Genomic DNA, 23872 nt, shown 5'->3' with positions numbered 1-23872 from the left:
AGGACTTTCTCAGCTTATTAATAGTTTGTTGTTTTTGTTTTTTTATTTAGAGACAAGGTCTCACTCTGTGGCCCAGGCGGGAGTGCAGTGGTGCGATCACAGCTCACTGAAGCCTTGAACTCCTGGGCTCAAGCTGTCCTGCCTCAGCCTCTCAAGTAGCTGCAACTACAGGTGTGCACCACCACTCCAGGCTAATCTTTAAAAATTTTTTGAAGAGATGGGGTCTTGCTGTTTTGCCTGGGCTATTCTCCAACTCCTGGGCTCAAGCAATCCTCCTGCCTCAGCCTCCCAAAGTGCTGGGATTATAGGTGTGAGCCACCATGCTAGGCCTCAGTTTTTGTTTTTTAATTTGTCCTGAAGCACCAAAAGGGTCCCACCCTTTTGGGATGGTGCTTTAGTTACTGTTTGAGAACCCAACAATTGGAGGAAATAATTAGGCATAGATTCAAATTAAAAGGTTGGGAAGGGGCTGGGTGTGGTGGCTCACACCTGTAATCCCAGCACTTTGGGAGACCAAAGCAGGTGGATCACCTGAGGTCAGGAGTTCGAGACCAGCCTGGCCAACATGCTGAAACCTTGTCTCTACTAAAAATACAAAAATTTGCCTGCCATGGTGGCACATGCCTGTAGTTCCAGCTACTCGGGAGGCTGAGGCAGGAGAATCACTTGAACCCAGGAGGCAGAGCTAGAGAAAGATGGACTTGCCACGGTCCCTGGTCTTGGTGGGCTGGGCGTGGAGCTGGAATGATGTGAGGCTCTCCAGGGGAGCAGGGACACACACTCATATATGCACAGCCTGCCCAGGCTGTGGGGTGCGGCTCGGCCCCCGCATGCCCAGACAGGACTAATGGCTTTGTCCTGCTGGGGAGCGAGAAGCAAGGGGCCCTGTGGTCACCTGATGCAGCCTAACCACAGGGCGGCGAATTGTCTTTTCTTTCGGTAGATGCTGGGTCTTGCTGTGTTGCCTGGACTGTAATTTTTACAGCTGTAAGTTGCGATGCAGCTCAGTCTGCATCTGTACAGCCTCTGACATACAGAGTTGTATTTTTGTTGTTTTCCAGCCTGTTTCACAACTTAAGTGTGTTTACTTTCCCCACTCCCAAAAGAAAATTGTGCATTTTAGAAAGAAATTACTTAGGATTTTAATATGATGGACCTCTATCCAAAAAATTAAATTGTGATAATTAATTTACCAACTGTTACTGAATTATATATTTTTCTGTTTAGATTAAACCCTCAACAATTCAGCAGATGAGTCCTACAGTGGAGACGGCAGGGAGTTTTTCTTGGTGCTTTGAGGTGGATGTGGCCATTACCTAAAACATCAGCTAGGCGTTAGAAAGCAAATACCAATACCTGTTTTAACAAAGTAGCAAAGTAGGCAGGTAGCATTTTTTAAAATTTATCTTTTGGTTAAAAAATGTATGCACCTGACAGGAAGTTCAAAAGGTGCAAAAGGACTCTCAGTGAAAGTCTTTCTCCCACTCCTGTCCTGGGCCACCCAGTTCCCTCGTCAGACACATATTCAGGTGTGTGTGTGTGTGTGTGTGTGTGTGCCCTCATGTCACACAAATGTAAACTAGTATTAAAATACTGACCATATCTTTCCATCTCCATCCAAATAGAGCCCCCTCATTTTTGCAGTTTTCTGGGCTCCACTGTTGAGATGTTCCATAATGTATGTAACCCGTCCCCGTTGATGGATATTTGCAGTTGGAAATACCGGGTACTGAGAGTGTTCATTGCAGCATTATTTATACTCATGGAAGATTGAACATCTACACAGTGGAATGCTAAGGGAATTGCTAAGTGGGATTGTTGGGTGAAAGGTTAAATGTTCTTTAAATTTTGAGAGGGTATCGCCTAATTGCCTTCACACACTAGCCACATATGAGTGTGCCGGTCCCCTGCCACTAATGTGGTGCATTACCCAGCTATTTTCTCTTTACCCAGTGTGCTAGATTAAACATTTTTTGTTTTGTTTTGTTTTAAGACAGTCTCACTCTGTCACTTATGCTGGAGTGCAGTGGCGTGATCTCAGCTCACTGCAACCTCCACCTCCCAGGTTCAAGTGATTCTTCCACCTGAGCCTCCCAAGTAGCTGGGATTACAGACACCGGCCACCATGCCCGGCTAATCTTTTGTATTTTTAGTAGAGACGGGGTTTCACCATGTTGGCCAGGGTGGTCTCGAACTCCTGGCCTCAGGTGATCCACCCGCCTGGGCCTCCCAAAGTATTGGGATTACAGGTGTGAGCCACCGCACCCGGCCTCGTTGTGGTTTTAACATAACATCTCTCTTGCCATGAGGCAGGCTGAACATGTTCTCAAGCATGTGTCTTTTTAAATTTACACACACTTATTTTAGCATGTAAACATTTTTGCAAATGATTTTATTAACAGGTCATCTTGAGAAAACGTAGTAATTGGCATTTGTGATGTGTGTGAGTGCCGAGGCTTGGGTTTGGGCCCCCAGCGCCTGCATCCCATGGCTGCGTTGAATATGTGACTCCCCTCGTCCCTTAGCAACCCGAGGGGTTAGCTGTCACTCCCCCATCAGACAGCCAAGCCCCCACTCCCCACGCTGCTCACGGGACCTGCTCAGTCCGGCCTCGAATTCACTAAAAACTGCGCTGCAGCGGGCTGGGCTCGGGCTCCGGCTCTGGAGTCCGACTTCATCATCATTGTCTGCAGAAGGAGGACAGCCTTTGAGGGGTTTCTTCTTAACTGGAAGCCTTTTAAAGTCACTTCCGTGCATCCTGATGCCTGCAGCGTGTAAATGACTGCACCGGCAGCAGGCACCGAGGCAACTTTGTGACCTTGCTGTTGAGTCATCCTGGGGAACAGAGGATGTGAATCACCCCAGGGCGGCTGCAGCAAGAAGACTCCGTGGGGCAGGAGCAGAGAGTGGAGAGCTTGGGAGCGCCCTGCGCCCCTGGCTCTGGCTCTGGCCCCAGCTGCTAGAGGAGAGGGAGGAGTGGGCCACGGTGATCCCCGTACCACACCCCCCCCCCAGCCACTGCCCTGCCGAGGACGGACTGAGGCCGGGTCTTCAGCAGGCCCAGGTGGCCCTGATAGCTCCCAGCAGCATACTGGAGACGCGGAGCCTGGATGGTAGGGCCTGTGCTGAGGTGTCACGGCGACGTCCCCACGGCCTCTAAGGGAGTCCAGGAAGGACGCCTTAAACCCTTAGCATTCTGCCTGGCCTTCTCTTCATCCCCTCCCTCCCTCCAGGCAAAAGCCAGTGAACTAAGTTGGGCTCCAGGCCAGTGCCCTGATGCCCAGGACTGGGGGTGACCCGTGTCGGGAGGGCCTGGCACACGGGTAGATGGGAAGGGACCTCCCAGAACCCTTGTGGGGAAGGGGCTACGTTTTGTTTCCTGGCCGTGAGGAAGGTGGAGGGCAGCCAGTGAGCCCACCCTTCAGTCCACGGTCTGCTGGCCTTTGGCTCCGACCCCTGCAGATATCACCCTGGTGACGCAGCTGCAACAACGCATCGAAGGTCACAGCATCAGAGACAGCAGTGATTTGTTAACACAGGGGTCGGGAGAAGCCAAAAAAACAACCCAAATCAGGCTGGAATGCACGGCCCAGGGGTCCACGGAGAACCCTGGATCATAAGGAGACCGTGTAGGTAAAGAGCCGGGAGGAGAAATCGTGCAGCCTTGAGCTTTGCTGAGGGTGGGGAACGCAGGGCTGATCCGAGTGCGGAGGCAGGAGTGGGACTCCGAGGACAGACACTGTAGGCCCGGCCGGCCAGGCAGCATGGCCCATGTTTGACCGTGAACTGCAGGACAAGCTGAACTGCCTTAAAGAACAGGGAATTGGGGCCCACGGGCTGCGTAAAAGCCCGTCGCTCTTTGGGTGTTAGGGCTGGCAAAGCTTCCGCCTTTCTCCATCAGGAGCAGGTTGGCTTCCTGCAGACTTTTCTTGGTGTCCAGGTTCCTCTTTTGTGACCTCTTGCTGATGGGTCGGGGGTCTCCTTTGTTTTTCAAATGTGTGACTTGAACAGGGTGGTGTAGGCGGCCCTAACTCCGGGACCTGGCTGATCTGAGGCTGCGGGACGTCACCACCCCAGAGCAGCCCCGTGACCCGCGCGGCCTGAGAGGGGGCCTGCTCACCTGGCCTCAGGCCCTGGTCCTGGCCCCACGGGCAGCGTGGCTCCCAGTGCCTCTGTGGGTGATTGTGTGAGAGTATGTGTGTGTGTGAGTGAATGTGTGTATGAGTGACTGTGAGAGTGTGTGTGTGTAAGTGAATGTGAGTGAACGTGTATATGAGTGACTGTGAGAGCATGTGTGTGAAAACCAAAGGAGACCCCTGACCCATCAGCAAGAGATCACAAAAGAGGAGCCTGAAGAAAGCCCAGGCTGGACCGGAGTTGAATCTTCACAAGGAATCCAGGCCAGGAATGGGCTTAGGAAAGCCAGGAAGTGTGACGTGAATACTGGCAGATAGCAACAGAGCTGAGAGCGCCATTCCCAGACCAAGCAGAGGTTCAGACAGTCGGGTCCAGGCTACGTGCACATTCCCTGAGGAGGAGCTTCTGCAGTAACGATACATACGTTCACACGCCCCCTCATACGCACACATTCACACACACACAGTCACATACGCTCATTTACACACATTCACACTCACCTTCATACACATTCACCCACTGTCACACACTCTCATACTCTTTCACACACATTCACACATTCACACCCACCTTCATACTCATTTACACATTCACACACAATGCATTCACACACACATCCACACATTCACACCCACCCTCATACTCACTCACATACTCATTCACACATGTTCACACACATACACCCATTCACACTCACATTCACACACACACTCATGCATATTCATTCACACTGTCACACACACATGCATTCACACACTCACACACATTCACTTACATGCTCTCACAGCCACACCCATATACCCATTTGCTCACATTGACTTACACGCCCTCAATCACACCCATATACACATTCATTCACACTTACACACATGCTCTCACACAGCCACACCCATATACCCATTCATTCACATTCACTTACACACACATGCTCTCACACAATCACACCCATATACACATTCACTTACACACACTCTCACACAATCACTTACACACACATCCTCACACAGTCACACACATATACACATTCCCTCACATTCACTTACACACACACATGCCATCACACAATCACACCCATATACCCATTCACTCACATTCACTTACACACGTCCTCACAGTCACACACACATTCGCTCACATTCACTTACACACGTTTTCACAGTCACAACCATATACACATTCACTTACATGTCCTCGCGCAGTCACACCCATATACACATTCGCTCACACACATGCTCTCACAGTCACTCACATACTCACATTCACTTACACGCTCTCAGTCACACCCATATACACATTCACTCACACACATGCTCTCACAGTCACATACTCACATTTACTTACACACACATGCTCTCGCAGCCACACCCATATACCCATTCACTCACATTCACTTCCACACACAGTCACACCCATATACACATTCACCCACAATCTCCCACACATGCACTCTCATTCCTTAATGCTCACACCCTGACTCGCGTATGTCTATGCACACATAGACTCATTCCCACTCGCCCTCACAGGCTCACACTTCCTTCCACTACCCTGGGACGAAAGTGCCATGGGAAGCCAATCTTGCTGTATTCACAGCTGAGTGCCCAGTGCCTAGACCAGTGCCTGGTGCTCAGCAGATGCTCAGTGAGCATTTGTGGAACGAAGGAATGAACGAGTGAATGAATGAAGAGCGAGCAGAGCCTGGATCCCTCGTCAGCTCTATGCTGCCATGTAGAGGCTTAAATGAGAGCAAAAGTAATATCGATAAGGAAAAGATAGCCATATCGACATGACAAACAATTTGACATACAAAATGAAGACAAACATCCTGGAAGCTAAAATTCACAGGTGACGTTGCCTGTAAATGGATGAGAAGAGGTGAGAGTTCTGGGGAATGAGCCTCAGCCATACCGATTAGCAGGGATTCAGGCCAAGGCCCACAGCTGAAAGGCCCTACCTGCCATTTCCCCTGGCCCTGAAGATCAGGACAGAGATGCTGTCGGCCAGAAGATCCGGGTGATCCAGAGCCAGGGTGTCATCCCAGGTGTCTCTAGCAGGCATCCTTCAGGGCCATGTGGTTTAATGGCATGCTTTTCTGTGATGTGGCGCTGTGGGCATGGGGGTTTTCCCCTTGGTATCATTCGTATTAGTTTTGTGAGTTATGTTTGCTTGGAACTTGTGAGCTGTAACTGCTTGACATTTTCTTAGGAAACTTAAATTTAGCAGCAGGAAAATGAATTCATAACAGCATCTGTAGCTGAGAAGCTTCGGGGAAACTGGCTGCCCGTCATAGCCTCACTTTTGTGTCGGTGGACACTGGCCGACCCGGGGTCTGCTGCCAGTCAGCGCTGGGCTGCAGTTCTGCTGCTGTGTGCTTGCTGTGGCTGCTTTTTAGGTAGATGAGGCAGATGTGACGTGGGGATGGCCACGGAGAGGCCACAGGCTCATTTCGGCGTCTCATCTCTGACCGTCGCTGTCTCAAGTGAGGTGCAGACACTGGGGGCCGAGTGGGCCCTGGCTGCTGCTGATGGTTCGGGGTCTGCAGTTGGCCGCTGGCCCTGGAGTGACATCAATGTGAACTCTCTGTGGGGTGTTCCCAGCTTCCAGATTCATCCCTTATTTTAGAGTGCTCTGCCAGGTGGGTGGGTGGGCAGAGCTTTGCAGGGAAGCAGCAGTGAGAGCTCCTGCAGGCGGGCATCAAATGCCCAGCAAACCCCTGCGCTGCCTGGGAGGTGGCAGCATCTCCACTCCTCCAGCATCCAGCCACGTGACTTTCAGGACGCAACTTCACTTCTCTGTGTCTGTTTCCTTTTGGTAAAATGGGAGCTTCTGTCTGTCCTTCCTGGGGGACCTGGGAGGATTAAGTGAAACAGCCTGCAAAACCCCACCACTCCAGGGCCCACTGTGTTCTGGGAACAAATGCCTCTAACCCTGGAGCTCCTGCTTTCATGCCAAAGCCCTGAGCCCTGGGTCAGGGCTCTGATGAGTGGAAAAACTGGAGGGCGGCCCTAAAAGGAGTGAGGCAGGGGATGGGCAGGACCCTGGGGAAGGGGCCAGACCCCCACCTCCACCCCCTACCCCATCCCTACCCTCACCCCTTCCCCCACCCCTATCCCCACCCTCACCCCTCACCCCCACCCCTACTCCCACCCTTACCCCTAACCTCACCCCCACTCCTACCCCCACACTCACCCCTACCCTCACCCTCACCCCTACCCCCACCCTCACCCCTACCCTCACCCGCACCCCTACCCTCACCCTTAACCCCACTGCTACCCCCATTCTCACCTGTACCCTCACGCTCACCCCCACCCTCACCCCTACCCTCACCTCATCCCTACCTTTACCCTTACCCCCACCCTCACCCTCACACCTACCCACACCCTCACCCCTATACCGACCGTCACCCTCACCCCCACCCTCAACCCTACCCTCACCCTTACCCCTACCCTCCCCCCCACTCCTACCCTCACCCCTACCTTCACCCTCACCCCTACCTTCACCCTCACCCCTACCCTCACCCCCACCCTTACCTTCACCCACACCCCTAACCTCACCCTCACCCCTACCTTCACCCTCACCCCTACCTTCACCCCCACCCCTACCTTCACCCTCACCCCTACTTTTGCATTCACCCCTACCCTCACCCCTACCCCCCCATACCCCTACCCCCACCCCCACCCCTCCCTCACCCCCACTCCTACCCTCAACCCCAAACTTACCCTCACCCCCACCCTTACCTTCACCCACACCCCTAACCTCACCCTCACCCCACCTTCACCCCACCCCTACCCTCACCCTCACCCCTACCTTCACTCTCACCCCTATCTTCACCCTCACCCCTACCTTCACCCTCACCCCTACCCTCACCCTCACCCCTACCCTCACCCTCACCCCTACCTTCACCCTCACCCCTACCCCACCCTCACCCCTACCCTCACCCCCACCCTCACCGTTACCCCAGGCTCCTCACTGCTCTGTTTCCATACCTCCTCTGTGGCCATAACAAATTACCAGAAACCGGGTGGCAGAGGATGACAGGAATTGATTCTCCCACAGCCTGGGCAGGCTGTGCTCCCTCTGACAGCTCTGCAGAGGATCCTTCTGACCAACTCCAACTGCTGGTGGCTGTATCAGTCCCATCTCTGTCTGTGCCTTCTCTGTGTGTCTGTGTCACGTTATCAAATCTCCCTTGGCCTCTTTTCTAAAGACGCCCATCACTGGTTTGGGGCCAACCTTAACCCAGGATGGTCTCATCTTGAGCTCCTTGACTCAATTATGTCTGCACAGACCCTTTTCCCAAATAAGGTCCCATTCACAGGTGCTGGGGTTAGGACATGGATGTAGCTTCTGTGGGGGCCACAGTTCAACCCACTCTGCTGTCCCTCCTGGGAAGCGACTGTGGGACCTGAACCCGCCCTAAGTCGAGGAGTATCAGAGGGTAACGGGGAAGAGGAAGGTGGGTCATTGGGTTGATTTGTAAACAAGGGAGGAAGGTGAGCCGGGATCTGCCACCTGCCTTACAGAATGACCCGTGAGATGCAGGGCTGCTGTTAGATCCTAGTCAGCTATTCAGAGGCTCAGCAATCAGGTAATAATCATGACATCGAATACAGGCACCTCCAGAAAATTGATCAGGTTATGGATTTCTTTCTCTCTTCCAAAATGAAAATCGCCTTATTGGTTCCATTATAAAATCAGACCATGATATATGTTCATTGTTAAATTATCAGGCGATTCAAAAGGTAAAAAGGTAAACATCCCCCCAGATTCCACCCGTGACACTCGTGCTTGACACTGGCCGGTTTCCCCTGACGCTTTTCTGCTGGGCGTGGAGGAACAGGATTCCTCCCACCTGCTGACTTTCGCACCCACTGGCACACCCAGCGCATGGGCCAAGCCACCCTTGGCAGCTGTGCGGGCTCAGGTGTGTGGCTGACCTCTCTTTTTTTTTTTTTTTCAGAGAGAGTCTCACTCTGTCACCCAGGCTGGAGTGCAGTGGCGTGATCTGGGCTCACTGCAACCTCTGCCTCCCAGGTTCAAGTGATTCTCATGCCTCAGCCTCCCAAGCAGCTAGGATTACAGGCATGTGCTACCACACCCAGCTAAGTTTTGTATTTTTGGTAGAGACAGGGTTTTACCATGTTGGCCAGGGTGGTCTTGAACTCCTGACCTCAAGTGATCTGCCCGCCTCAGCCTCCTAAAGTGCTGGGATTACAAGAGTGAGTCACCACGCCCAGCCTGACCTCTCTTGTTTTTGTCTTGTTTCATATTTTGGATCTTAGGCTATCTCCAGTTGTCAGTATGGTAAGTGTTCTCTCACAGGGAGTAGCCTCCGTGCCCTGTCACCTTAGGGGTAGTGTGCTCCCTAGGAAGAGTGGCCTCACTGCCATTCCCGGCTGCAGGTGTTACCAGCTGCCCCTGCAGCAGCCATCCCAGGCCCCAGGAGCAGGCGATTTTTCCCTTTCAACTCCCTGCTGAGCCTCCCTCTGCTTCTCTCTCTCAGCCAAGGCTAGCGCCTTCGTGGAAGGCCAACTTCAGGCGGTAACCATGGGGTCTCCCTGCTACAGGCCATGTTCGAGCTGGTCACTTCCGAGGCGTCCTACTACAAGAGTCTGAACCTGCTCGTGTCCCACTTCATGGAGAACGAGCGGATAAGGAAGATCCTGCACCCGTCTGAGGCGCACATCCTCTTCTCCAATGTCCTGGACGTGCTGGCCGTCAGTGAGCGGTGAGGAGGGGGGGGACAGCCACCTCCCTCAGGGCCCTTCCTTCATCCCCAGGGCACATGCTTGAGACACTGATGACAAGTGCTGGATACTGGCTTCTCTACTTCCAGATGTTTGGAATGTTCCATAATAAAATATAAATAAATGAAGAACTAAATCCAAACCTCACCACCCCTCCTGGCAGGGTGGCCAGTCACGTGCCCCGGCATCCCTTCCCGTGAGCACCTGTGCCCCACACAAAGCTCTGCGCTGAGCATCCTGCTGGCCCCAGGTTGGAGTGACGCTGAGTCCAGCTCTCTCATGCATCAAACCGGTGGTTGGACGGGTTTAAACCAGGCAGGTCCACGGGAGTCTTGTGACAGGGACAGAAGGTGTCCATGTAAGCTGCTCCTTACCCTAGCAGAAAGCCCCAATGGCGCGTGCAGGGCCTCAGGCCCTGTGCAGGGTGCAGCCCTGGATTCCCACATCCTCACCTCCTGAGTGCGTTTGCCACAGCTCTGGGAGCTGTGCTTCCAGCAGGGACTGTGTGAAGCCTGGGCCGAGCTGCAGCGGAGGAAGAGTAGACAGACATCTGCCCATTGAATCCTTTGAAAAGGAAAGGAACCAAATCATGTGGCCAGGATGAAAGAGCACTTACCATCCCCAGGGCAGGCCATGGAGTTTTGCAGCCAGAAGCCACATGGGGCTCAGCTGGGACAGTGCCTGGTGATCAGATGGGAAACCAAGGCGGGGCCCGGCGCAGCCCCACTCTGAGCAGTGGGGATCCGCTCAGCATCACCTGTGGCACCCTGGGAGCTGCTCGCTCTCTGTGGGCCTCCAAGTGGGTCTCTCCTCCACGCTGACACTCTCACTTCTGTTTGCAGCCCCCTCACCCCTTCGTGGCAGCCGCTTCTGGTGGGTTTGGGGGGTGATGGCTGACTGGGGCCAGAGTGGCCTGTGAGACCCCTGGGCTTCTGCTGCGGCACTTCTTTTTTATTTTATTTTTTTTGAGACAGAGTTTCACTCTTTTTGCCCAGGCTGTAGTGCAGTGGTGCGATCTCAACTCATGGCAACCTCCGCCTCCTGGGTTCGAGCGATTCTCCTGCCTCAACCTCCTGAGTAGCTGGGATTACAGGCGTCCACCACCACACTCGGCTAATTTTTTGTATTTTTAGTAGAGACAGGGTTTCACCATGTTGGCCAGGCTGGTCTCGAACTCCTGACCTCAGGTGATCCGCCCGCCTCGGCCTCCCAAAGTGCTGGGATTACAGGCGTGAGCCACTGCGCCTGGCCCTGCCACGGCACTTCTGTCTTATGTATTTGTATTTTACTGTGGAAAATTCCAAACATGCAGAGGTAGATGTCCATGTGCGCTGCTCACCAGTGTCAGCAGTGGTCAGCCCAGGGGCCAGTCCCCACCCCCCAGGGGACCCTTCTGAAGCAGATCCCCGTGGTCATCTATTTTATCCTCAAACACATCAGCACATAACTGAAAGATAAGGTCTCTCGGTGCTCCCAGCACCATCAGCCCCGTGAAAACACAGTCATTCTTCAAGATGACCAAATACACCACCAGTGCTCGGTGCCCCTGCCGATGGATCTTGTCGGCCTGTACACTCACCGTGCACACTGCTATGTCCAGTGGCCAAGTCAGGCTCGCATGCTGCCCTTGGTGAGACAATTCCCCACCGTACCCCCTGGGTACCCTCCGCCTCAAGCCGCTGCCTCTTGTAGGTTCCTCCTGGAGCTGGAGCACCGGATGGAGGAGAACATCGTCATCTCTGACGTGTGTGACATCGTGTACCGTTATGCGGCCGACCACTTCTCTGTCTACATCACCTACGTCAGCAATCAGACCTACCAGGAGCGGACCTATAAGCAGCTGCTGTGAGTGTGCCCGGCAAGGGGCTCAGGGGCAGGGGGAGGTGCCCGGGGCAGCCATACCAGTGCTGGCCCAGGCTCCTTACACGGTGACGCTTCATGGTCCTTTACCTCTGCGTTCCCAAGGTCCACATGAGCCACCGGAGTTGGCCAGGGATACTGGTGACAGCATCCCAACCCAGCACGTTCCAGGGTGTATTGGTGTCACTAGAGAAACATTAGCCCAGCCAGACCCCAAGAGAATCAGCATAGCATCCACCGGACCTGGATCCAATGGCTGAGCAGAGCACTGTGCAGTTAGAAAAGAGAGCTTGAGGTCAAGTGAGGTCATGTGGACAATTCAAAGCCCAGGACATCAGAGACGGGGCTTGAACTAGCGACAAGGGCAGGGATGGGGATGGGAAGGAGCCTCAGTGAGGCTCCTCCAGCAGCGCCGGGGCATTGATTGCTAATCTGCCCATTTTGTAAACTTTCTCTGAGGTTTAGTTGACAAGGTAATTTTCCAGCCAGCGTGCCTCTTCTGAATTCTGCGCGCTGAGGTTCGCGCTTCAGTGCCTGGGGTTAGCCAGGGAGGCCGTCTTGGCTCCACACAGAAGCACCCAGGGAGTTTTCCAGTTGTGGCGTCTGCACATTGCGCCTCACTGCCTTTTCCACCAAGACGTGGAGTTCATGGTGCACGTTTCAAGCCTGAGTCTTTGGGCATTTGGATGTTTTAACAGTTGGTGAAGGAAAATTGGAATTGGAGGGAATCAGGATGCAATTTTTGAGGATAAACATTGAGAAGGCAAGCATGTGGCAGATTAGGAATCATTCACAGCACCCAAGAGCCTGCTGCTGTGGCCCCCGCCAGGCCGTGTGAGCACAGAGGCTGAGTGACAGGCAGAGCACCTGTCCCTGCCGTCCCTGCCGTCCCTGCCATCCCTGCTGACATGCATGGGGCCGAGTTCACCTCCAGCTCTCCCAGCCCTCATCAGCGCTGTGGCCCAGCCCACCGCTGAGCCCACCTGTCAGAAATAGTGCAGGCTGTCCTGGTGGTGTCTCTAGCCTGCTGCCCGTTCCTGTCACTACGTGGGTTTACCTTGCCACAGTTTCCCGCAGGGTGAAATCATCTAATTGTGCATCTGATTCACAGACTTGGCCACACAAGGAATCCTTGTCCTCCCACACACAGCATATTGTGCCAAGTCTTCAAGGCCAGGCATGTGAAGCCACTATTGTTATTTGACTTTTATGTGAACAGTCTACTTTCCTTTTGAAAAAAACAAAGAAATCAACATGTTTTCTGAGCCCGTGGGTCGTCTGGATCCTGGGAGGCTGTGGACGGGGAGGAGGAGTCTCCAGTTCATGGCTCCTGCAGCTCAGAGACCTACTCCACGTGTCTGTGTCCCCAGGCAGGAGAAGGCAGCTTTCCGGGAGCTGATCGCGCAGCTAGAGCTTGACCCCAAGTGCAGGGGGCTGCCCTTCTCCTCCTTCCTCATCCTGCCTTTCCAGAGGATCACACGCCTCAAGCTGTTGGTCCAGGTACAGCTTCCTCCACCTGACCCACAGACGGGGCTTCCCAGGCTTTGCTGTGGTCATTCCCGGGCCCTGTCAGCTTTCTAGGAGGTCTATTGGTTCAGCAGATACTAAGCTCCTCCCATGTGTGCCAAGCACGTTCCTGGGCAGTGAGGGCGCAGCGCCTGCTCCCAGGGAGCCCATCGCAGAGGGGAGAGACCGACCCATGCACAGCCAGGAAGTGGGCATGGCCCTGGGGACAGCCAAATGGGCCGACACGACAGGGGTGGCTGGCTGGCCACTGCCAGTTGCAGGGGTGGGGGCAGGTCAGGAAAGACACATGACGTGTAAGCTGAGACCTGGCTGACAGGGAGGAGCTGGTGGGGGCAGGTAGAGGAAAGAACATTCCACGCAGAGGGAACCGCTTGTGCAAAGGCCCCGAGACTGCAAGGTTCATGGACAGAAAGGCCAGCAGTGATCTCGGGAACATGACAGGGACGGGAGTGGGTGTGGAGATGGGGACACAGGCAGGTCCAGGGAAGACATTGGGTCCTGTCCTCAGTGTGACGGGAGTCACCTGATCGGGCCCACTTTTAGGAGCTGGCCCTGGCTGCTCCAGAGGGTGACGGAAACGGGGAAGGGGTTACACTGGCCTGTGGGGCTGGGTTGGGGAGTCGGGGCCTGGCAGGGATGTCAGGGAATTGAAATCAGTGACTTGCTGAGAGAAGGACTGAGAGTGATTCCTCGGCTTTTACCTTGAGCAGTTTGGGGGTGTGCGGCCGTGGCTGAGATGGGGACATCTTGGGGCGGGGAGGGCTCAGGATTCAGGGCAGGATGAACTGAGTTTGAGATGACTTTGGACAGTTCAGTGTCAGAGGTCAGAGTTAAAGGGAGAAATTGGGCAGGACTCGCTGGCATCAAGGTGGTAATTAACCGAAGAGGCCGCCAAGGAAGGAGAGAAAGGTGCCTGAGACCAAACTCAGGGACGCAGCCAGGCCTGGGAAGGAGCAGCGGTGAGGGAGGAGGAAACCCACAGAGCTGGAGGCATGGGAGACTCGGGGGGATGGGGCTTCCAGAAAAGGGAGGCTCCAGCCAGACCCAGAGGCAGGCCCAAGACCCCCTCCGCCTGACAGGCCCAGTGAGACAGGACAGAGACCCCCTCCACCTGACAGGCCCAGTGAGGCAGGACAGAGACCCCCTCCACCTGACAGGCCCAGTGAGACAGGACAGAGACCCCCTCCGCCTGACAGGCCCAGTGAGGCAGGACAGAGACCCCCTCCACCTGACAGGCCCAGTGAGGTAGGACAGAGACCCCCTCCGCCTGACAGGCCCAGTGAGACAGGACAGAGACCCCCTCCACCTGACAGGCCCAGTGAGGCAGGACAGAGACCCCCTCCACCTGACAGGCCCAGTGAGGCAGGACAGAGACCCCCTCCACCTGACAGGCCCAGTGAGACAGGACAGAGACCCCCTCCACCTGACAGACCCAGAATCAGGACAGAGACCCCCTCTGCTTGACAGGTGCTGGGGCCCTGTCTACTGATGCCCTGGGCAGAGGGAGCCATTGGCAGCTGGGCTGGTGAAGTGGATGGTATAGAGTGCAGCTGTGGCCCTGAGGAGCATGAGCTGAGGGGGACCTGGGAGCCACAGGTAGCAGAGGTCAGATGTCAGACAGGTGAGAGGCCAAAGACCTAGGGGCAGCTACTCCAGAAAGAGCAGAATTACAGAGAGGAGGCCTGACCCCGGAGGAAAGGGTTTGGGAGCATGAGGCCAAGGAAGCAGGTGTCTGGAGAAGCCCCCGGCCCAGGGCTAATGGAGATACGAACGTGAGGGCAGAGCCGGGACGGCGACCCCAAACCGGAAGACACCTGTGATGAACGCAATTCCATGGGAAATATTTTTTTAACTTGGAAAAAGTGAAACAGAAGACAGTAACATTTCCTAATTATGCAGTGAAAAATATTTTAGGACATTTTATAGGGAAAGTGCATATATGAATATATTAAAACCTTAGCTTCTATAAGATGAAAACCAACAGTAAGATTAAAAGCAATGGAAATGCAGTGATTAGGAAATGGTGGAATGGGGACAGCTGGGGTGGGCACTCAGGGAAGGGCTCAGAGAAAGGGGTGGCGGGTCAGGGACCATTCCAGAGAGAACGGCAAGTCTCCACATCAGGCAGCATGCTGGGGACACACTGAGAGGAGGCTGGCGTGGGAGAGCACGTGCCAGGCTAAGGAACCCATACTGCCCTCCATCTGAGGCCACCAATGCCACCTGGTCAGATGCAGCTTTTATGCCTGTGAGAAAAGATGGCGTCTAAACCGTGCTGTTCAGCAGGGATTTGGAAGTAGGGGGACAGTTAATGACAGGCATGGTGGCCACATACAGGATGGAAAAAGCAGGAAGGTGGCTGTGGGTCTCGAAGGTCTCTGGCTTGGCTGCCAGGCAGAGGCGGGCAGGTGACCACAGGAGAGGCCTGGGCTGCTGTCAGGGGAGACGTCTGTGCTGCCGTGGCACCCAGCAGCCAGGAGGACAGGTGGTTGGTGCCCAGATGCACCCAGCCTACTTACAGGACAAAAGCCAGTCAGAAAACGTGGGCATGGTGGGGACCGCTAAGAGGAAACCATGTGGAGTTTATAGAGCAATGTCAAAATCGTAATTTACAGGTGAAAGCAGTATGGGCATAATTTTTTGTTAATTGAAGAAAATTGAACAGTTGGAGAAGAGACTCTTTCTTACACTTTCATGGATAAGACCAAAGTTAACAAAGTTTCGGGGCCAAATGACAGTCCCAGGGAGGAGAGGGAAGCCCTTGGTCCCCCTACCCCTGTCCCGTAAGCATTTAGCTCCCCTTGGGGACAGAGCTGACCCTGAGCGTGACAGTCCTCACTGCTGGGTGCCACACCTGTGGGCTCTCTTGCCCTCCATTTGTCAGATGGAGGCTGTGTGTGTGTGTGTGCGCATGTGTGTGTGCAGGTATGCATGTGTATGTGCATGCATGTATGTGTGCACACGTGCTTGTATGCATGTTTGTACACGTGTGTACATGTGTGCACTGTGCTTGCAAGTGTGCATGCATCGTGTTGTGTGCATGTGAGCATGTATGCACATGTGCTTGTATGCATGTGTACACGTGTGTGCATGTGTGCACACTGTGCTTGCAGGTGTGCATCATGTGCATGGTGTGCATGTGTGTGCATGTATGCACGTGTGTGTGCACACGCAGGTCTATGCATGTATGCGTGTGCGTGCATGCGTGTGTATGTGTGTGTGCATGCTGCAGCATGGGGCTGGACTGGTGCAGTAGGGAGGTAGTCACGGTCAAGGTGGGAAATGGGAGGAAAGACCAGAAAAGATTAAAGTTAACGCAGCCTTTCCCTGTGCATAGAACATCCTGAAGAGGGTAGAAGAGAGGTCTGAGCGGGAGTGCACTGCTTTGGATGCCCACAAGGAGCTGGAAATGGTGAGTCTCGCCTCCTCTTGTGCTGTATCCCAATGCACTGTTTTCCTCATCCAGGCACACCTTTCTGGCCCTGCTCCCCACATGTCCGTGCGTCTTTTTAGAAAATGCAAATTTATTTTAAAATTCACTTTTGCAATCAAAAGAGTCACTGGGGCTTAAAAAAATACACCAGGCATGGCTTGGGTAGAGGCTTCTTTACCCTGCTTCCTGGCTCCAGCCTTACATACTCACCGCCTGTCTTGTTACTGTGCCTGGCATGGATGTGGGGACAGCAGCGTGGCTCTCAGGACATTCTTCACCAGTGTGGAGCTCTGCGATCATGCACAGGCCCTGATTCCTCTCATCAGCTCCCTGGGATTGTTCTATGCAGGCATCTGGGGCCCACACAGACCCCAGGCTTGTCTTTGCCTGTTTTTCCATGTCTGAAACAGTCTCTCCTCCCTCCTGTGAGGCTCACCGAGGCTGGTTCCCACTCTCCCTGTGCCCTGATGAAGCCCTTTGCTCCGAACCCAGCCCTCCACGCCACTCTCCCAGTCCCCGGAGCTCAGTCGCCCCTGTGCATCTCTGTGAGGGGATTCACTGGCCCTGCCCAAGAGCCCTGGGCCTTTGCTGCCCAAGAGTGCAAGGACCATCTCTCCAGACCATCTCCTGACCCTCAGAGAGAGATGGCTCCTCCTAGAAGTTTGCAGCAGAGCAGGGGTTTTGCGGGAAGGGCCGGCGAGTATGTTTCAGTCCTCAGGAGCTCTTACCATGCCACGTTTGGCTCCTGGCATCAGCTGGAGCTGAGAGCCAGCTTTTGACAGCTGTGCTAGGGCACCTCCATTGAGCCAGTGACGCTGTCATGGTGGAGAGCAAGGCGGGGGATGTCCATATTCCACTTCTTTGTCACCCCATGGCAGAAGCTTAGTAAAAAGAATATCACTCTCAGTGGGCATCTGATGGTCATTCTCAGCCACATTGAGACATGAGGACTTCCTACCCTAATGCAGTCGGTTCCCACCTCGGGCCACTCCTCCTGTCCCTTTCCCAGACCAGTTGGCCACCAAAATTCCTCTGGCAGTTACATGCTGTGCCTAGTGAGGAAAGGCTGGAGCCTCAAGCAGGGTAGCCAGGGGGCATCCGCGACCTGTGAGCCAGGCAGCATCTCTAGGGGCCCATGCCCACCTCTGGAAGCAGAGCTTCCCTTTTACCTGATTGGATGTGAGTTCATTCCAGCCACCACCAGACAGCAGCCACATGGGGCCACCATGGCCTGTGAGGGGCCCACGTGCCCCAGAAGGCTCTCCCTGAGGTCAGCCCTGGGCCAGGGGTATGTTTTCTGTTTTTAAAGTTCTTTTCTGCTTTCATCTTCATTTTCCTTATAATGAAAGGTATTCTCTGTTTCTAATAGCTTTTTTTAAAAAAATCAAGGTTTATTTTTTCTCTGATTTATGAAAGTAATTATACTCAATACCAGGAAACTCAGAAAATGCTTGTAAGTAAAAAGAAAATAAACTTCACTAGCCACCTCGCCCTCCCTGCCGACAGGCTGCAGGTCGCCCTAAACAGACGCCTGTGCACACACACCTGTGCACACACACCTGTGCACAGCACACTCGCAGGGCACACACTGCACATACACATGGCACACACATAGCACATACACGCCCATACATATCACACACAATACACACTGCACACACACATACACGGCCCCTACATAATCACACAGTACACACTGCACACACACACAGCACATACCACACACAGTACACACAGCACACACATACACGGCCCCTACATATCACACAATACACACTGCACACACACAGCACAGCACATACTTATCACACACAGTACACACAGCACACACACACAGCACACACTTATCACACACAGTATGCATAGCACACACAGCACACATGGCACATACATCACACACAGTACACACCGCACATGCATACACACAGCATACACACGCACACATAGCACTCTGCACATATGCACAGCACACAACACTGCACACGTGTATACACAGCACACGTGCACACGTGGCACATACATATCACACACCGTACACACCGCACATGCATACACAGCACACACATATGACCGTGCACATATGCACAGCACACACTGCATATACACAGCACACGCGCACACATGGCACACACAGCACACACACCACTGTATTCTTTACAAAAAGGGCTTGTGGTTTAGAAACAGCTTTGCCCCGCATTCGAGTGCAGGTGGAGTCCCTGCCTCTTTCCTGGATTTCTGTTCTTGCATATCTGCATAGATCATAATTATTTTAATTGAATCCATTGATGGCTGTTGAGGCTGGCGAGCGTGTTTCTCATTCCAGACAACACGGCACACTTCTCTGGGCATGGTGCTCATTTATGTGCCCTGACTGAGAGCCTGCAGCGAGCCTGGCCCTGTGCCAGGCCCCATGCATCACTGCAGAATTTTCTTTCTTCAGAACGAGTCCTCAGGAGTCCCAGGAAGTCCCTTGGTGCCTGGGTGGTCCCTTGGTGCCTGGGTGGCCACCCAGGGGGCTGTGGGGAGAACAGCCCGGAGCCCTGCCGGTCCGTCCAGCCTACAGAGGAGGAGGGATGCCTCACACATGTGTTTTCTGGAGTTTGCTTCCTAGCAAGGGCAAGGCACCAACTTTCTCCACCCAAACTAACAGGTTTTCCCACTTCCCTTTGCCCCACAAGGTGCTAGAAAGAGAAGCTCCAGTCTGATTGAGACTGGCCAGCCAGCCTCAGCTGTGGGCACAGTGCCTGGTCACGGTGGTCACTCAGCCCTGTCTGTGGCCTGACCGAGCTGGAGGAAGGGGCCGGGACAGCTGGCTTTGGTGGCCTGATGTGCCCTCCTTCTTGTCCCAGGTGGTGAAGGCATGCAACGAGGGCGTCAGGAAAATGAGCCGCACGGAACAGATGATCAGCATTCAGAAGAAGATGGAGTTCAAGATCAAGGTGAACCGGTGGGATTGGTGTGAGCCTGTGCCCATGCACAGGCCCCTGGCCCCGCCCCAGAGGCACAGATCACCGCACCTGGCTGGCCTTGCTTAGGTCCTTGGTCACTGGCCACACTTAGGATCCCCTCTGCCCCCTGACCTCCCCAGCTGAAGCCACCCCACCTGCCACCAGGCGTCAGACACCACCACGGTGGCCCGGACCTGTCTCCTGGGAGACGGGAGTGCGGGGCTACTGTGCGGTCCAGACCCACGCAGGGTGTGGACCCTGCTCTCACCTGCCCGCTGCGTGGCCTTGAGCAGTCAGTTTACATGGAGGATGTGGGGGGGCTGCTCCAGGGATTCTCAAACCAGGAGGATTTGGAAGTTACCAGCTTCCCCCAAACTTCACAGAAAACTTCAGGTATTCGTGAGCCCTGAGGTCCCCTGGGCCCGACTTTCTGGGAACTTGGCCACATCAGTGTGCTATGCCCACAGACGGTCCCTGAGGCCAGGCTTGGTTTGGGAGCTGAGCCCCACTAGAGGAGGCAGAGGCGTCTTCTGGGTGTCCCATGTAGCTCCACACGGGGCTGACCGATGGCTGCCAGGCACCTGCCCCTGAGTTGCATCGTCTGCCGGGCGGCCGTTCAGCTGCAGGCCTGGCCTCCTTGCCCCACGGGTCCCATTCTTTCCTCTCTACTGTGAACTCAGCCCCGTCTCTGATTCTGCATCCCACAGGCAGAGCTTGGTGGGGGCAATGATGACAGACACTAGCTGCCACACAGGCACACACACGGTATCCACACAGCAGTGCACACATGTAAACAGCAGTGTACATGCACACAAGCACGTGCACATAACTTTAAGCTCACATGTGGGTACACAACACAGTCCACACACATAGAAGTCCACATGCACAGCACACACACGCATAGCACACTCATGCCCACAGGGGTGCATGTTCACACACACACACACAGCCCTGCCATCTCTCTGCATCCGTCCAGAACTCGGCCTTTCCCCCCAACTTGTGCCTCATGTGTCGGGGTCCTGGGCGGGTGTCAGGGAATGTGACAGATGCAGCCCTGGGGGCGTGTCCTGGGGAGGGACATTGTGGGCACAGCCCACCTGATGCCCTTTCCCCGCTGCAGTCGGTGCCCATCATCTCCCACTCCCGCTGGCTGCTGAAGCAGGGTGAGCTGCAGCAGATGTCAGGCCCCAAGACCTCCCGGACCCTGAGGACCAAGAAGCTCTTCCACGAAATTTACCTCTTCCTGTTCAACGACCTGCTGGTGATCTGCCGGCAGATTCCAGGGTGAGTCGGGGCCCAGGGCATCAGGCGCTCCGGTGGGTAGAGGAGCGTGTTGGGCATTGGGTTTGTGGCCTGGGGGTTGGGGGTGTCGGGACAGAGCTTGGGCTCTTCGGTCAGGTTTAAAGGTCTGTTCTGCTGTGGCCCAGCTTTGGGCCTTTAGCCAAGGTTATTTCACCTCAGTTTCCCCTCCTGTAAAGTGGGGGTTTTACTCGTAGGGCTGTGAAGGGCCCAGCCCAGTGTCTGATACATAGCGAGTGCTCAGCAGGGTGGCCACGGTAGGGTCGTCAGGGTTGGCAGGACCGTGGTGCTGTCCCCTGTCCGCACCTGGGATGGGTCGCCCTTTTGGGGTGCGGGAGACAGGCGTTCAGGTGGAAGCTTCAGAAGGAGGTGAAGATCAGCCAGCGCTGTGGAGCCAGGCTTGTTGGCCTGCCAAGTGGGGCTCTCCTGGGACCCCCACAGGCCTCCTCGGGGCTGACACGCCTGCCCTTCTCCCTGATCTCCAGAGACAAGTACCAGGTATTTGACTCAGCTCCGCGGGGACTGCTGCGTGTGGAGGAGCTGGAGGACCAGGGCCAGACGCTGGCCAACGTGTTCATCCTGCGGCTGCTGGAGAACGCAGATGACCGGGAGGCCACCTACATGCTAAAGGCGTCCTCTCAGTGAGTGCCTCGCCGCCACACGCCCAGTGCTACCCGTGGCACTTTTCTGTGTGGCCTCAATGCCTATGGGCCTGTCCCCAGGTGGAACAAGGCACCACACACGCTCTGTGTGGAGCCGACCTGCCCATCCTTCCTGTCCAGACCCTGCGCCAATACTTTCTATGGAGCCGCTGGGGGTGGCTGCAGGTTCCTGGATGCGTGTACCTGTGTGTGTGTGCGTGCGTGTGTGTGTGTGTGTGTGTGTGTGTTCCCTTGGGGCTTCAGACTCTGGGCGAGTCCCTCTTTTTGGATGAGCCCTTTGAGAACCCTTAAGTCAGGCTGAGTAGGGAACCACCATCCTCCTGCTCCCTGCTGCCACTTGCTGTGTGGCATTGAGCTCATCTCTTCACCTCTCTGAGCAGCTGGGACGCCTGCCCTGCAGCCCTAGGCCCCCCACGAGGGACAAGCAAGCTAAATGTGGGGAGAGATGCTTTGCAGGCCCTGAGCCTGGAACTGTGGAGGTTGCAGTGAGCTGAGATTGCAGTGCACTCGTGGAGTGGAACTCCCTCGTGGCCTGCGGAGCTGAGGCTCTGCCCTCCTCCCATCGTGGCCCCGAAGCTGCCCCTTACCCACAACTCACCAGATATCCTCCCCTGCCCAGACCTGGGGCTGCAGCTGACGTAGACCAGGGCAGGACCTGTCGGGATGAGAAACTGTGGCTTTGGTGGCGTGGCTGTGGCCACGGAATGTGCTCTTACGTGTTACTTGGTGGGACTTGTTACCCTGTGGGCTCACCCTCACTGCCTGACTTCTGAAAGCATCACAGGGGAACATCATAGAGGGGCTCCCCCATGCCCCTCCGTGGGTTCCTGTGTGTGTCAGACCCTGGACCAGCCCGTTTCTGTGGCTCCCCCGAGCTGTCCCTGGGGTGGGCTTGAGCGGTGCTCAGGATGGTGGACGCAGATCCGAGGGGCAGCTAGCTGGGAAGCCTCGTGCCACACGTTGGGGGGCTGCCGTTGATCTGCAGTTGGGGCACTGTCCTCTTCCTGTGCCAGGAGTGAGATGAAGCGTTGGATGACCTCACTGGCCCCCAACAGGAGGACCAAGTTTGTTTCGTTCACATCCCGGCTGCTGGGTAAGTCACCGGTGGGTAAGGGGGCGCCATTTGTGCTTGGGCTGGCCCTGCCGGATGCCGCAGGTGCACGGTGTGCCCTGCCTGGAGGGAAGCCCTCCCTGAGCTGGTGGTCTCAGAGGCCTGCACGGGCCTCCAGGGGCTGCTTCCTACTGGAAACTTAGTACCGGCCAATAACCTGGCATGGCCACACTGTGTGAATGCTGGATGGGCCTTAAGTGACAGGTACCACAAAGTCACCAGGAAGAATTTGAACCAAACTTCACTGCTGTTTTAGGTTTGCCAGTTGTCCGAAAAGCTTAACTAGAAAAAAGCCAGGTGCAGTGGCTCATGCCTGTAATCTCAGAATTTTGGGAGGCCGAGGCGGGTGGATCCCCTGAGGTCAGGAGCTCGAGACAAGCCTGGCCAACACAGCGAAACCCCGTCTCTACTAAAAATACAGAATAGCCAGGTGTGGTGCGTGCCTGTAATCCTAACTACTTGGAAGCTGAGGCACGAGAATTCATTGAACCTGGCATGTGGAGGTTGCAGTGAGCTGAGATTGCACTGCACTCCAGCCTGGTGACAGAGGGAGACTCTGTCTCAAAAAGAAAACACAAGTTCAGCTGCCTTATGGAGAAGCTGCTAACCCTGACCACGTGAACCCTGTCCTGACCACCCCAAACCACACCCAGGGCCATATCCCAGGTATAAAAAATTCTTTCTGAAGTTTAAACTAAGGCCCCCTCATAGCCTTTATGCATGTATTTCTTCCCAGAACTCCTGGCTCTGTTAATAAGGTTTTCTATGGAAACAAATCCTCTTCCTCAGACGAGCCCTTCTCCAGCTGCTGTGGGAGTTTTCCTATTCTAGGCAGGGCTCAGCTGCGGGCTTGGTGGGAGTGGGCAGGTGGGTAGTGCAGTGGTGGGGACGTGCCCGTGCCTCTTGTCCCTCAGACTGCCCCCAGGTCCAGTGCGTGCACCCATACGTGGCTCAGCAGCCAGACGAGCTGACGCTGGAGCTTGCCGACATCCTCAACATCCTGGACAAGACTGACGACGGTGAGGCCCAGGGACCTCCCCTCGGGGCCCCCAGGGGAACTTGCCCCACAAGGGATGAGGGGGAGGGGGAGAAGCAGATGCCACCACTGTCTGACAGGCTGGTGTCCTGCCGTGTCTCTTGCTCCCCGAGAC

The 23872-nt window shown here is 54.9% G+C and overlaps 1 protein-coding gene across 2 annotated transcripts in view; it reads left to right on the top strand.

Annotated features, from left to right (window-relative positions):
* The window catches only part of NGEF (neuronal guanine nucleotide exchange factor), a 130397-nt gene that overhangs the window by 104198 nt on the left and 2327 nt on the right, over window positions 1-23872 (top strand). For both annotated transcript variants that reach the window (XM_016950725.3, XM_516157.7), the window contains 9 exons: window positions 9702-9862; window positions 11574-11726; window positions 13112-13241; window positions 16606-16680; window positions 19551-19640; window positions 20770-20933; window positions 21434-21589; window positions 22624-22703; window positions 23636-23740. In XM_016950725.3, the coding sequence (XP_016806214.1) occupies window positions 9702-9862; window positions 11574-11726; window positions 13112-13241; window positions 16606-16680; window positions 19551-19640; window positions 20770-20933; window positions 21434-21589; window positions 22624-22703; window positions 23636-23740 (1114 nt within the window). The remainder of the gene's footprint in view (window positions 1-9701; window positions 9863-11573; window positions 11727-13111; window positions 13242-16605; window positions 16681-19550; window positions 19641-20769; window positions 20934-21433; window positions 21590-22623; window positions 22704-23635; window positions 23741-23872) is intronic.

The sequence above is a fragment of the Pan troglodytes genome, chromosome 13, assembly GCF_028858775.2.
Source record: "Pan troglodytes isolate AG18354 chromosome 13, NHGRI_mPanTro3-v2.0_pri, whole genome shotgun sequence".
Classification (NCBI taxonomy): Eukaryota; Metazoa; Chordata; class Mammalia; order Primates; family Hominidae; genus Pan; species Pan troglodytes.
The sequence above is the reverse complement of the archived record's forward strand: the minus strand, read 5'-3'. Positions and strand labels throughout refer to the sequence as shown.